General features: G+C 32.9%; 1 protein-coding gene across 1 annotated transcript; it reads right to left on the reverse strand.

The window, feature by feature from the left end:
- Positions 1 to 1,823: 1,823 nt before the first annotated feature.
- Positions 1,824 to 13,681, reverse strand: LOC127700577 (orexin receptor type 2-like). Its single transcript, XM_052204128.1, has 2 exons — positions 13,448 to 13,681; positions 1,824 to 3,109 (listed from the first exon to the last, which is right to left on the reverse strand). Exon 2 carries the CDS (start codon positions 3,058 to 3,060, stop codon positions 1,912 to 1,914), a length of 1,149 nt encoding a protein of 382 aa, XP_052060088.1. The 5' UTR covers positions 3,061 to 3,109; positions 13,448 to 13,681; the 3' UTR covers positions 1,824 to 1,911.
- Positions 13,682 to 16,735: the final 3,054 nt, after the last annotated feature.

Raw genomic sequence — 16,735 nt, forward strand, 5'->3', positions numbered from 1 at the left:
ATTACAAATGATAAAACTATGAAGACCTACCTACAATGTTTATTCCTGACACCTAGATTGATTTTGTTTAACCCAACATAGTACAATGTTTATGATTTAGAAAAGACGAAACACAATAACTTTGCTGAAGTAAGATGATACAGTGTTAGTATACACTTAACAAGGTATTTACATCTATTGAGTTGATTGAAGAGGACAGTGGTTCTTGGTTATCTTGGTATTATGCAGGTACTATCAAATCTGTGTGGATATCATACGGGAGAAAAGGAGGCTGAATGTATCGCCTGATTGCAGACGGGAGTTTTAAAGTATTTTGTACCTGCAAACTGAGAGCTGCTTGTATTGTGTCATTATAAAAGGAAGGTAAAATGTTTGTGTTATTGTTGACGAACTGTTAATTAGTAAATTGTGTTATTTCAGACGGAACGTTACATCTTATACCAGACGAAATATTATATGCATTTTGCTATGCAAACGGACGGTTAAATGTTGAATTTCTATTTTGCATATTTTCAGAGGATTGGACTCTGTATCTGTAATGTTTGTAATGTCATTCACAGACGATTAGAGGTTTTCTGAGTCGATTTATAATATGTATTATATCGAAATAATGTCATTACAGAAAAAAAACTGAAATTCTTATTCAGTGGCACACGTCTTTGCAGATAAATGATTAGATACATGTACTCTATTTTATAGACATTACTACGACACATTTTTGCAATATATATTGTCACAGATGACCTCCGATATGTTCCATTTGTAGTAACCTCAACCCTGTTCTCAGGCCATTCTTCGGGTATGACTATCACAGAATGAAAATTTGTTTACATATCATTAGCAACACGACGGATGCCTAGTGTGGAACATGAACTGCTTACATTTGGAGCGCACTAGTTCGTCTTTTTTTCTCTTTTGGTCATGGTTGCCTTCTTTGTTTCTTTTAACCTTTTTGCAAGTTTTTTAATGTAGAAAACCACTTGAACCGTAAAATGACCCAATGACCAGAAGTCCATCCTTACATCCTAGCAATGGACTTCTGATATGACTTACCGGTGATTGGGGATTGTACTATCGACAGTAAATTGGAATCAGTTTTCTTGTAATGAACCAACATCAAATGATAAAGACCACCTAAAACTATATCAAACTCTGCCTTATTATTGTACACCAGCCTGATCTTCAGTATATTGATTTCATTCATAAGTTTCTATATTAAGAAAAGACCAAATGAAAGCTTTTAAATGTATATCATAAGCCGAATGGATAGCCAGTTATGTTACATGACACCGATTTATTTATATAAGGGATACAGTTTGACATAAAATAATTTACATACATGTATATACTAGTATCTACCGTGTAATCCGTTAAAATTGAAATTTTAATTCATGCATATATATTAACTTCAAAATTGAATTACTTATGATCATTTTCTATTTAGAATATTGATATCCATATTTTGAAGTCGGGGTCTGTATAGCAGTTTATACGGTATGCGAATTGCTCAGTGTTGAAGGCCAGTCGAACGGTGACCATTAGTTGCTTACATCCACGTCATATGAATGTCTCGTTTGGCAATCATGTCACTTCTTATTTTTATATACACAAACACCGAAACCAGGTGTTGCTACAAACTCTTTATTTAAGAATTGAATGCTTCTTTTTATTATTTTATTGGGGCGTAAAAGCGTTGACCGAAGCACATTTTGTTCCGCGCTTCATTCTAAAAATGTGCGCACGATCAACGCTTTTATAACCCAATAAAATTATAAAAAGAAGCATTCATTTCTTACACACTATTCACGAACAGAACACAGATCGAAATTTAGTGTTATTTATTACGTATACTAATAGATGAAATGAAATAACATGGTTTATTGCACTGAAAATGTATATGAGTCAAATAAGTTAAACCGTCGTTCCACCTCTATTCCGACAACAACATGAAGCAAGAATCCTTTTTATCAAATTTTTTGTGTCTTTTCTAAAATTTATGTTCAGAAAACTGTAAATACAAGGATTAATAGCATTGTTGATAAAATACGATTTTGAGCAAAATTTGTAGAGCATTTCACCAGCAGACGACAGGGATTCTTCAAAGTCTTTTTTCGTACTCCTTAAAACCATGACGATGAGGAATGGAAGGAAACTAATGACGTAAGCTACAGTTACGGCAAATAATACAACAGTCGTACGAGTAACTTTAATCTGGTTTTTCGAACTTTGCTTTTTAAAATTTCGTGCAGATATTGTCGATTTCCGTCTTTCACTTTCCCAGCTTCCGTCATTTCCGGACGACATTTCAGTACTTATTGGGTCGTTTGACACACCGTCTGATGAAGGTCTCTCTTTTGACGTCGGAGTATCTGGAAGTTTTTCTCCAATTCTTGTTCGCTTACGTTTCCAAATGACTAGACCTATTTGCAAGTAAATAATAGTAAAAAATATGAAACATCCTATGAATAACAAGAAAAGAAATCCATAATAAACTGTCGGATACACAGTACCTCGCATAGAGTCATCGGTTGAGCAGTCAATAGCATTTACTCCTTCGAGTCCAATATCGACACTTTTTTCTCCAAACAAAATGCATGCTGGCCATGCCGCTAGTATTCCGACGACAACAGATAACAAGCATGCAATTTTTGCGTGCTTAACAGTTACTTGTTTTCCAAGGCGACAAATTCGAAAAAATCGGTCAAATGCAACGGCTATTAGAATTATTGACGATCCAATAATAGAAACAGATTCAATAAATCTCAATAGTTTACATGCAGCAGGAGCGTAAAACATATAAGGGTATCGAAGATCAGCTACTTCCGTCGGCATTCCTACTAAACATGTGAGCAAATCCAACATGGCGAGCGCTAGTATGAAATAATGTGATGATGTTTTTGTTTGCTTACTGAGGTAAACGCAACACACCAAAATATTACCAAACGTTCCAACAAACATGAGGATTAACATGTAAATTATTACTGGTAGATAAAACAGAGCTTTCTCGTCATTTAGACGAACGAGTTCGGCATGAGTATCTGTGATGTTTGCAGAAGACATTTTTCAATTAGATTAGTTTCTTTTCTCAATGTTGTTTTTCATTCTTAATCTGAAATAGAAAAATGCAAATTTCAATAAAAGACTTTCGTGTTCGTGTTTTGGTTTGATTATTCTAAACTTAAAAAAAGAAGATGCGGTATGATTGCCAATGAGACAGCTCTCCACCAGAGACTAAATGACATAGAAGTTGACAAATATAGGTCACCGTACGGCTTTCAACAATGAGCAAAATCCATACCGCATAGTAAGCTATTAAAGGCCACGAAATGACAAATGTAAAACAATTCAAACGAGAAAATTTCAGATCATCTCAAGCTTAAAAAAAAACAAACTTAAATGTATTTTGTATTATGAATTTCAGAAATGCTAGCATTTCCTTCAAGTTACTAAGAAATGCTGGTATTTCATTTTTCAAGTTACCAGTTGTTTCTTATACTTTACCAATCTTTAGCCCTCTGCAAATAAAAACGTACCTCTATTAGCGACACATAGAAATATACACGTCTCTGTGTTTGTCCGTTAATACGAACGCATTATATTGTCAATTACATTTCAAAAACTACTCGACAGAATTAAGCTTAAATATAATCTTGCATCCGGTCTGGTGTTTGCTTTTAGGGTTCCTAATTGAGATTTAAGTGGAGTCAAATGTGTTTTAAGTTAATTTGGTGCATCAACTTCGTATCCGAAAATTTATAATTTCTGGTCTTCTGTGGCTCGAAACCGAATATAGGAAATCCAAAAGTATCAAACTTTGATTATAAAATAATGCGTGGCAAATTCACAAAAAAAAAAAAAAAATACCTAACCAGGTCTGTCTATGTTCAATTTTTACACAGTGCAAGTTCCCTACAATAGGTAGTAATAACGTAGAGAGTTAACTAAAACAGCCATATGTTAAAAGCAGTATTTATAAGTTCTTTTGAAGTCTTCGTCTATCTACTCTCTTTCAAATGTCAGCTTGTATCTATTTGTTGTTATTAATCTCTCGTATAGCCAAGCTTTATATAGGTCGTGCGAAAAATCATTTCATATTTGTTTGCAAAATGAAAAAAAAATGTTGAATATGCTTTATTTACTGGCTATATTCCATTGGCTTCTCAGATTTATAGATGACATACCTTTGTTGGTTAGATATGCGTGTGTTTGCAGAGGCGCATCAGATTTCAAAGCTTCCTATATTTAACGAATAAAAAACTAAACAGTAGGAGTACACATACTATTAATTCGTCAATACGTTTTTGATTGTATTACAAGTATGGAAGTTTGATTCAACATGAAGGCATTTAATCAAAATGATATTTCAAATTAATGGTAACACTATTAAAGAGGCAAACAAGTTTAGGAATTGACATTCAACTCTTTCTTTTTATCTTAATAAACCTGTTGTCAGTTAATCATTAAGTCTGGTATTTTGGTGGATCGTTGTCAATTCGCTTTTTTATAGTTTGAAACAAGACAAAACTATATCCTTGTTTTTTTCTGTATTTCAATATTGTACAAATTTACTTTGGGCATTGTGCAAGATCATATCTTGCTGTTTAATTCAGTATATTGCGGTATGGAGACTAATGTAAAACGCAGCCACAAATATAAGAATTGTAGGTTTGGTACTTCGGACTTGTTCTAATTTTTATTTTAGTATTATTTAGTGATTTTTTCCCCTGTATATCTGTTCTTTTGTTAGTTATTATGCCGGGATTACAGTTAAGTGCTTGTCTGAACTGATTTTATGTTCTGTGTACTAACTTTCATTCAACTGATCAAAATTAAAAAGGGGGACTGGTTGAATGCTACAATGAACTATTTAACCCCTGAACTATGTTCTGGTGTCTGGCTTAAATCATAAACTATGCCAGTGGTTGTCTAAAATTATAACCTAATGATTTTTCTTTAGAGAATTTAGTATTTACAACATGTATTTGATAATTCCTGTTTTATCTATTCATTTCTTGTGTAGACTCGGGGCATTTTTAGAATAACATACCGGTAAAGTAAAGACATATGTCCATTGTTGAAGACCATATGTTCATTTTATATGTCATTTGGTATTTTTGTCATCGAATTACTCTCTCATTCGCGAAAACACAACGTCTCATTTTTTCATACATAAATATATAATTTCATCATTATTTCGGGGATTTCTAAAGACATGGAACAACTCATTCTGATGGATAATATATTTTTATCCGAAAAAAATGTTTTTATTGGGGTTTTCTTTCTATTTGCATTTTTGTTGTTGTTGTTGTTGTTTCGTTGTACATTTACCAGACATAATATTTTTTTGATAAACATATGTATATGCAACCCTCACAGCCTACAGTATTAATTTCTTAAAAACTTCTTGTCATAAAGTCATTTTTCTACACGCCTCTTTACTTACAACTATACAATACATGGCTATGCAGGGATTTCATTAATTTATACTCTTTCTTCTTGGAATCAGTGTAATCAACAAACAATAGTTCACCTTTTGGCCTTCAATATTTAGCAACTCATACGTATATACACTAACATTCACTTTACATCACCACAAAACTATTGCCAATAGATTCAATTTTGATTTGAAGCCTAAACTTGTAGTATTTGTTACGTTTTAATTGTTCTGTACTTAACATATTTTCGGATGAGTATCGTGCAAGATTGGTTTAATTCCAAACAAGCTACCCTATTGAAATAAATGTATAAGATGAAGATTTTGTACTCTAATTATGAACTCTATATTCAAATTGCTACCCAAGCATCTTAAATAGCTACCTTACTAGACTAAAATTTTAAACCTCTTGATTTTTTATCAAAGAATCTTTACCATATTTTGAGGTTTCAACAAACGATTTCTTACATCAAAATTCAAAATGTTTCGTTCTAAATGATTCAGCTCAAAGCCGAAAGATCATTTTGTTCATTTGACTTCACAATTGTATGAAATTTGTTTTACTCTTCTCTACTTTGCCACCTTCCGTAAATCAAGATTTTCAAAATCATGGCCTTATTAATTGAAATTTGTCCATACCATATCCATTTTCATGTATAATTTATATAAATTTCTGATACAAAAATCATTGTTTATTTGTGTATAATTGCGATACAAGTTTTACACCAGTTTCACACTTAACTGCGCATGTCTGACCAAATTAGCCAAACTATGAAATCACGCGATAATTACCGATAATTCATGGAGTGGGGGCTAACGGTTGATAAGCAGTGACCATGCAGACCTGGAAAAACAATCGCCTGATGAAGTGTTTGCGTTTACATGTTCATGCAACACGAGCATCATTTGAATCAAAAGATATATGTATGAACATATACTGACGAGACAACTTCATTAACCAAATAGCTGCATAGCATATGGGACATTTAATATTGACAGTATACTATTCCCAGGTAGCAACAGTTGAAGATGAATATTCTTTCCGATAAAAATGATTCTGGCTTCCGTTATAACCAACCTATCTGTCTGTAGGACTAGGCTACTTCGAAAGGAGGGTAGTATACCTTACCTAACAATGACTTCACGGTTCAGAATAGCAAACTGAATGTAGAAAAGGGTACGTTTTTATCAATTGTCACCTGGTGAGATTGTACAAGGTAAAACTAGGATTCCACATGGCTAAGGTGTTAATTAACTTCTTAATTTATGACCTTATATATGGATATGAAGTGACCCCCGTTTACTTATCTATTTTATTCTTCCCGCTAAGTGAACGACATCAGCATGAATACAAGCATTTCTTCGTGACAATTAAAGGTACAAAGTCAGGCGGCATATCAGATCGTCTATTACTGCAACCAACAACAGTAGCCCCCTGTAAGTTATGATATCGTTAATTATCGCAAGATTTAAACTAAAACGTGGATATGATTTCGTGATCAGGGTTGGTAAGTCGCTTATGTGAAACTGGTCTATTCCTTTTTCCTATGTTTCTTTAATGATAATGATTTTGCTAAGTGTTCATAGTCCTTCTCTTACGTAAATCACAACCAACTTTTACTGGCAGACGGAACTGCAAATGCTGATATTTTCAAAACACTGCTTTCACATTATATAATAAATGTAAAATGTAAATTCAATATAGTTTTTGATTATAAAAATACAAAACTTAATGAATAATTAAAATCAAAATGTTTGCGTTATAATGGAAAGGTTTGCGTTATCTCGCAAAGGTTTGAGTTATTACGCTATTTCTCAAAGGTTTGGGTTATTTCGAAAAGGTTTGCAGGGGTGTAGCTGCCGTTAAGCACTTTAGGCACGTGCCTACACTTAATTTTTTTCACAAACATTTTTTTTTATTAAAAAAATAAATAAACAACGTCATCTGTAGATGCACGTGATGTCGTCAAAACTCTTAATTATCAAAAGTCATTTGTACATTAATCTATTATCCTTAGTGAATGGAGTATTTGATGGAATTGTATGTCATTATATTCCACTTTATATAGAAGCTAAAAACTTTGTTTCAGATCATTTCTCTTCTATCAACAAGTACTTGAATGAACCTCAACATGCTCAAAACCCTGACATTTTATTCTTAGATTCATGATTTTTTTTAATTAGTTGTTTTTGGCTTTCAACTAGCTTTCCACTTGGTCTTCATCCGACCTACAATAAAACCCTTGCCAAAGTTGGGCGTCCGTTTGGCTGTGCGGGATGTATAAATACGCAGTGTTTAATAATAATAATTAATAATCTGATGCCTAGTGTAGAGAGAATGCAACGCTCTCTTCTCTTTTAGAACACTTGCAACAACTCTTTGAGGGTTTCGTAGGTGGTCTGCTGAAAGGCAAAATTTCTGTTCCTATCCAATAAACCCTAATTTTCCAATGCATGGCATTTCCAAATTTCCAGACCTTCATCTTGGACGACCCCTATTACAGGACCTTCCTGTTGTATTTATTGTAAATGTGTTTTTGTCCTGAACATGCATGAACTATTTGCCACTTGACGTTTAGCAATTAATCAATCAATCAACTAGCTTTCAGTAACTTCGAGTACTCTCAGATCTACGTGTAATTATTCAAATTCCTAAGAAGGTAGGGATTTTACAGTACAAGATATCAGAAAATATGATTTTTTTAAATTTTGCTAGATAGTATGAACAGAACAAAACTTCTGCATGAGGCATCGACTGTGTGTGTGTATGTGTTTGTGTGGCCGGGGGAGGGTGAAGGTTTAAGAATCAAAAGATGAATGGTCGATGCGTAGTCCAAAGGATAGTATTATTATATATATAGTAGTGTCAGTGTTTACGTGCCTATTTTTTTAAAGAAGGATCGTCAATATGTTAGTTATCAATAGACGCACATATCAATTATTCTCAATCAGAAAGGAATGATATGAAATACTAAACAGGATGTACTGCTTAATCAAAGGGCTACGCTGATCTACGCTGGGCAATGCATATTGTAAATATTTTTTTTTATATTTCCGATTCAGCGGTACTGCCTCTTAATTCATCAGTCAGAAGTTGTTGTAAAATTATGTATAATTCTTCGAACTTTTCTTCATGTATATTATCATGATAAAATGACCAGTAAATTTAATGTTTTTTTTTTACACAAAATTTTGCTACTAAAATGCTGAAAACCGTTTTCCGTCGGGGGGGGGGGGGCTTCGCTTCGCCCCCTGAACCCCCTACCAGGGCAGAGAGCCCTGGACCTGCTGGGGGCCTTGCGCGACCCCCACACCCCTTGCCGCAATTTGTGCCTACAGCTTATTGGATACCTAGCTACGCCCCTGGTTTGCGTTATTTCGCCAATGTTTGCGTTATAACGCAATCATATGAAGATACATATATATATATATATATATGTATATAAATGTTTTGCGCTAACACGCTTCCGTACGCCTAAACCGGACTTGTTCATATTTGAACATACTGCAGATGACGGGTATTAGAATTGATCCAGTTTTTCCAAATCCCTCTACTGATACGAAATTATTTCGTGGTTGTATAAATTCCGTGTAATGGGTAAATAAAGTTTTAATTAGATAAATCCATAGAGATCACAACATTGGTCGGATCATAAGGTTAAAAGATCAGGTTTGGACAGTGTAACTATTTGGCTACAGGATTATATGTTGGTTGCCTCCAGATAAATGTAAACATCAAATTATTTACTCTAATGATTAAATGTGCTGTCAAGTTATGAACCATTTAACACCTGAAATTCTATAATTATGTCAGATTTACTTCTTGCTTGAAATAAACAAACAAAAATTAAAAAAAATATTAAAATAGTGATAAAGAGCGGAAAAGATTAGCTCAGAGTTTTTAACTATTTACACTTATCATTCGATATACACTGAAACTTAATTATTTTAAAGAATAACATAGATTGGTAAAGAAATTTCTGGACTGATTCTTATAACAAGTAAATAATTAAAAAAAAAACATTATATGAATAATATCTACACCAATAAAAACATAAAAATCTGAAAGTTTTTTTTACACAATTTACCATAACGGTTAATACTATCATAATTATATAAAATAGTTTTGAGAATGATAAAAACTTTTAAAAAAATAAAAATAAAACAAATACATATTGAAACATTGAATTCATAATTAAACTAAAATCCCGTAAAAAAATGATAACAAATTGATTAAAATTTTACACATAATATTCTTACCGTTAGTTAGCTAACATTTGGTGATCTAACTATAAATCATTGACATTTTAAATCACCTCTATTGCTTCCGTAATTGGCCAAAACCTGGTTAAGTATAAGTAATTATGAAGTGTAAAATATACTTCAAATTATTAAAAACCTCTTAAAACTGCTTTGACCTCTGATTTTTATTTAGCTTATTAATGTTAAAGCGTTTTGCTTAGATATAAATAGGAACAAATTGTTAGATTTTGAGCCCATGAGAAAATTAAATATTCATGTCAACACAGTACAACTAAAAATTAAAATAGAACCTTTCTATCCGAAATTAATTTATTAGAATAGAAGTCGTTGAACTTCTCATCTTATAATACAATTATCATTTTTCATTCAATTGAAGCTTCTTAAGACAATGTGAATATTACCTACACGAATAATGTATTCAAAAGTTAATGTATTTAAAGGTTAGGGACAAGTTTGTGTGTCATAAAGTTTGATAAATGTGTTTTAACACTTAAAAAAGCAACACTTAGAATTTGAAATAATTTTGATTTCAGTTGATGCTGTTGATATATATTGTGTCTTAAACATAGTTTTAGGAGTCTAAACTTACTTTTAGATTCTGAATTGGTAGGTTATTCCATGATCATTAATACGGCAATGTTTACCCAGATCAGACTAGGAAGAGATAAATTGAAACAAATTATCCTATCAATCAATGTCTACCAGTTCAATCAACCGTGCCTGTAGTCACAGTACACATATTTTACTTGGTTTTACTTACAACTTGCAACAACTTTTTGATATTTTGAATTTGTAATTTTCGAAATATTCTTATATCTTTTGATTCTCCATTGTTTAAAATCTAAACATTAAAGGCAATTTCTAAAGCTTAGATAACTACAAACTTTACTACGTTATTCTATTGATAAGGGAACCAATATATGGTCACAGACTGCAAAATATGCATCTCCCAAATATTAAAAAAAAAATCATAATTCATTCAGCGGAAACAACCAAAATTAACTATAACAAAACCAATGAAAAATAAAAAAAAAATAGATTGGAATGACCAACATTTATCAACATTTACCTAAATAATAACCGTCTTACAAAGTTACCACACGTTTAAATAACTCTGCATCCTATAGAAAATTCTGTTACTTAACTATGAATAAAGGGAAAAGTAGGGTATACGTGAATGAGATAGCAGTCCAACGACACAAAGTGACCAGAAGACATCTAGAGCAGTCCAACGACACATAGTGACCAGAAGACATTTAGAGCAGTCCAACGACACAAAGTGACCAGAAGACATCTAGAGCAGTCCAACGACAAAAGTGACCAGAAAACATCTAGAGATAGCAGTCCAACGACACAGAGTGACCAGAAAACATCTCGAGATAGCAGTCCAACGACACAAAGTGACCAGAAAACATCTAGAGATAGCAGTCCGACACAGAGTGACCAGAAGACATCTATAGATAGCATTCCAACGACACAAAGTGACCAGAAGACATCTAGAGATAGCATTCCGACGACACAAAGTGACCAGAAGACATCTAGAGATAGCAGTCCAACGACACAAAGTGACAAGAAGACATCAAGAGATAGCAGTCCAACGACACAACGTGACCAGAAGACATCTAGAGATAGCAGTCCAACGACACAAAGAGACCAGAAGACATCTAGAGATAGCAGTCCAACGACACAAAGTGACCAGAAGACATCTAGAGATAGCAGTCCAACGACACAAAGTGACCAGAAGACATCTAGAGATAGTAGTCCAACGACACAAAGTGACAAGAAGACATCTAGAGATAGTAGTCCAACGACATAAAGTGACCAGAGGACATCTAGAGATAGCAGTCCAACGACACAAAGTGACCAGACGACATCTAGAGTTGGCAGTCCAACGACATAAAGTGACAAGAAGACATCTAGAGATAGCAGTCCAACGACATAAAGTGACCAGAAGACATCTAGAGTTGGCAGTCCAACGACATAAAGTGACAAGAAGACATCTAGATATAGCAGTCCAACGACATAAAGTGACCAGAGGACATCTAGAGATAGCAGTCCAACGACACAAAGTGACCAGAAGACATCTAGAGATAGCAGTCCAACGACACAGAGTGACCAGAAGACATCTAGAGATCAACTTACGTTCTTCGACAATGGATAGATGTCTATACACTGTGTCAAGCTCTAAATCTCCCCAAGTTAGAAAAGTAGCGACCAAATTAGCAGATACTATGAGAGATCTGCAACAACACATTTTCCAAAGTGACATAAACACTTTATGACTAATGACATCCACTTACGAGGTTCTCGACTTTGGACAGGCACGTGTAAAATGTAAACTTCTTAAAAAAAATTTCACAATGTCTGTTGAGCATGACTTGAAGTATGTGATCACGTAGCAATAAATGTTATAGAATTATATTAGGTACTTGTTTTTTGTTTATGTTTTTTTTCCCAATCATATTGTGCATATTGCTGTTGTAAAATGATGCCCTTTATGGGTTCTTGATTAGAATAATAAAATTCTCATTCTTCTTGTTATAATAACAATATTGTTTTTGAATCATTGCTTCTTGCTTTTTTCCTTTTGAAGGGAGGTGGTGTATCAATTAGTCTAATTTGCAACTTGAAACACGACTTTTATATTTCTTTTAAGTTCGGATTATTTCTGCATTTTAAATCTGTAAACAATTAACCTTGGACATTGCACAAGGTGTGGCGTCCTGCTCTTTTCATTTTTAGTTGTCGTCGAAGGTACCCCTTTAGTCCCTCTCGACTTCTTTGAAGCTATTAAATACCATGTTCAACATTTTCTACATGTTCCGTTCAGGTCATATCATGTCTGTACCTAGTAACTCAACATGCAGTATACATGTAACGTTGGTGTCTATAAATGGCAATTTTTAAGTAAAAGTTGAATTGAAAATTCTGTATGTTCCCCTCTAGACGTCTTTTGGGGTTATTTTAGATTGCTATCTTATTTACGTATATCCCACATCTATTATTTATTGTAGATATACTTTACCAGGACGAGTAACGTTTAGGTTGGAAGAGTCAGTTCTAAGACCAAAAAGCATTAGGAAACATTTTTAGAGGATTCGACCTAAAAACTTTATTATGAATGCAAGATAAATGTACATTGTTTTCTCCAGAAACTGTAAAACACACAAAATTGTTTAAATTAGGAGACCTTATACGAAGATGCTTCATTTGGAGCTGAACAGGATACAAAGGTAACACATACTCTATTAGACCAGTCTGGTCTTCCCTAGCCAATAAAATTTGTGAAGTAACCAGAAAAATATCGTTATAAGTCTGTAAAATGATATTCTGCTAAAACCATGGTAATACATTAGTATTTACACCCGTGATGATTCAATGAAACAGGAAAAATAGGTAAACAAATATAAATACAATAAGCTTATAAAGTAACTTGTAGAATAGAGATAAGACAATGCATGCAATTACCCCTTTTCCAAAGTTTCTTGCAGCTGAGATTTTTTTTTGAAACATTGTCTTATCTTAAATGATCTTGCCTATTCCTTTGACTAAAAGGAATGTCCTTTCCAGCATCACTACCTTTTTTCTCAAGAAACAGTTGTTGCATCCACAGATCCTTAACGGTGGAGGTTGCCTCATTTAACTATCATATAATCAAAATTATTGTTTTGTTTACTTTAAGTATATTTCAATGTTTTGACGTCAAACAAAGTACGTCAATAAAGACACATAACATGTAACAGTACTTACATTAACTTGTATTATCCCTTGTTTATCCATTTATCAACTAATAATTCACAGTTTTTAAAATCGTTAAAAGTTTTTTTCGACCTTAAGCCAGCCACCGAAGCTTAATTTTCATTCAGTCCGGTAGACTTGCGGTCAGTATGTTGGCCAACACATAAATCAGAATCCTCATCTCTCTATAAATTACACACCTAAGAAGACCAGTTTGACATATTTACCTGAGCAGGTATTTACATGTTTAATGTAATTAATTTTTGGATGATTTAAAATTACATGTAAATTTTGTGTAGATCTGTATAAAGATAACATTTAGAATTGTATTTTAACACCTTTCCCTTATTTTCAAATCTTTATTCTTAAATCTCAGAAAACACACAGGCCGTTTAAATATACAATCACATACAAAGGTAGTTTATTCAAAAACCTACGCATTTAAATATACAGTGATATAATTAAATTCGACTTTTAAACTCCACAATTTAACTTTTTGATTTAAATTATTCATGACATAGACTTACTTGTTGACATTTTATTACTGCTCGTACTTAGAATCCCTTCTTTAGAGAACACACGTGGAGGTCTCATTGAATGCTCATTAGTTTAGACATACAAAATGTTAAACATCACTAATATGAAACTATATATTAGCTTGCGATATACTTTCATCCCTAGAGGGTTAAGTCGTTTTTGTGAATCGCGAATTTAAATACAGAAAAATCAAGTATGAAGACACCATACTAAATGGAAAGAGATCAAATATCAGTATGTTCTCCTCACACATGGGAAATGGTTCAAAATTAATTGAGACGATGCTTAACGTCTCGAAAGTCATTACAAGGACTGTGGATTTAGTTATTACTGAGAATCATCGACAACAGATAAAAAACGAGACAAATTATTGCGGTTCTGTAATAATAAATAAAATATTATCAGCAAAAAATAACGCGAGTTTTATACTATTTAGAATTCGTACAATAATTGAGTTTTCAACTTACCTCTCCTAATAATTTCTGTTAGTGTTTTGGTCATCATCCAAGCAAATATCAATTGATATATTTTTCCTAATTACATTTAATATGATTTTTATCTTCTGTTATTTTCTTTTATACATTCAATGATTATATCCTGTAAGGAAAACATTAAACCAAATTAGATATATATCAAAAACGATAAACACATATACATGTAATTCAAGTTTCGTAAAATCAACAAATATAGGATTGTCGATATTGTTGAATGTTTTTCATTCGTTTATATATTTTCTTTTAGCAATCTTTCTTAAATAGACTTTTTAAAGGCGACTTCAATTTTGGTTAAAGTGATAATTTTAGGTCGATCGTGTAAATTGGTTTAAAGAGAGTATTTCACGGTTTAATTTCGGTTAAATCATCCGTCGACAACGGACAAAGATCAGTAGATCTGGTTTGAGTCTCCAATGTAAAAAGAACATTTTACAATTTACAGTTGACGATAACATGCGTGTCTTGACAAATTCTGACAATTCTTGGTGTGGGCGATTTTGATTTTATTATAGAAAGTGATAGAAAAAGAGGGAGAGTATACCAAGGGGACAATCAAAATGTCAAATAAAAACACCATGGCCAAAAAGAAAAACAGCGAAAGACAGTCAACAAAAAAATACACAGAAAACTTAAAATTGAGTAATACGAACAACACAAAAAACCCGCGGATGAACTCAGGTACCCCCAAAGTGGTCAGCAGTTTCTGCTCCACTAGTGACATCCGCGAGTAAGATTTTTATTCGTTTAATTGGGAAATGTTTCACAATAAATGAGCAATGCGTCGTTGCTATGCTTTAACACTATGCCAGTTTCCACGTATTCCATATGTATACCTGCCTATTACGTTGTCGTTTGAAAACAAATGTCAATTCCTTTATCAAATAAAACAGCTTTACATGGTTAATCTTTGTAAAGGATAAATTTTTGAAGCTTATAAAAGCACTCTGAATTCACTAAAAAATGTATAATATAAGTATTTATGCCTGACATTTCTGAAATGTGAGAAAAATAAATACTAACTGGGACTTGATTATACAAGTTCACGCTGACATCATCAGATTGATGTCACGAGAAATTTTTGAAAAAGGCCGAAATCAGGAATTGGTTTAAAGTTGGCAGCACCGCGCAAAGTTTTCTTGGAGGGAGATAATCGTAACATACACATCCTGTTTACAACTCCTTTTGGGACAAGTTTTCTTTTTTGATTACTTGATGACCAGATCCATTCTTAGGACTGAATACAAAACATAAGTTTAGTTATTGATTTACCATAAGTTACATTGTACTGGTATTATATTACAAGTTTTTTGTTGGCATTACAAGGCAATTGTTAATCAATTTATATGCACTTTTTTGTCAAACTGTTAATATTTTGAATAATTTGTCATTTTACGGTATTCGCTATCCTTTCATTGCTGGATAACCAAATGGACAAGAAATATCTTAAAACACAATTATTAGTATATATTTTTACATGGCATAAATTCTTAAATTAACTAACAAGGGCTTTGAATGCAAATCGTGAATTTCATTTGAAAACATAACTTCATAAAAATGAGATACGCATACAAAACGAAGATATTTGTACTTGTTATCGTGTATTCATTGTTTACATCATGTCAATTGGCAAAGTGTAAAATCTTGTCTGGACTGGACATGATTAGAAAACGCTTCAAGGACTTTTTATCTGAAATTAGTCATCTTTATTATTTTAAAAGTAATAATTTCATACTTTATACTTGACATGTATATTAACCAACACCAGAGGGTGTGTCATAATGTTTGTACAACTTCATAGGTCAAAGTTCAAGGTCAAAACTTAATAAAGTGCTTCATATTAGCTTATCCATACTAATATTTTACCACACGTTATTTACAGCGGGGCCCACAGAGATGGCTCCCATCTCAATGATGTCTAGTATGATCTTATATTGAACCAATCTAATCCAACATGATGGCAGTCCTACATCTATCCCTAAGAAAGTGCACCAAAATGAATCTTGATAGAATATAACCCAATATCTGTACCATTTCATTAAACAATATATTTTCAAATAAATATGTCATTTCTATTATAATTTGCTTGTCGATAACTATACCACATGTTTTGTTTTACTCTGTCACAGGATGTAATCTTTGTATGAATGAATTAATAGTTACAGCCGATTTCATTGAGTGTGTAGGCAATGGTAATATCTTTGGTTAGCTTGCTTGCTAGCTGAACCGTGAAGTCATTATTAGGTTAGGTAAACTACCCTCCTTTAAGAGT

This window comes from Mytilus californianus, unplaced genomic scaffold (assembly GCF_021869535.1).
Source record: "Mytilus californianus isolate M0D057914Y unplaced genomic scaffold, xbMytCali1.0.p SCAF_5, whole genome shotgun sequence".
NCBI classification, from domain to species: Eukaryota; Metazoa; Mollusca; class Bivalvia; order Mytilida; family Mytilidae; genus Mytilus; species Mytilus californianus.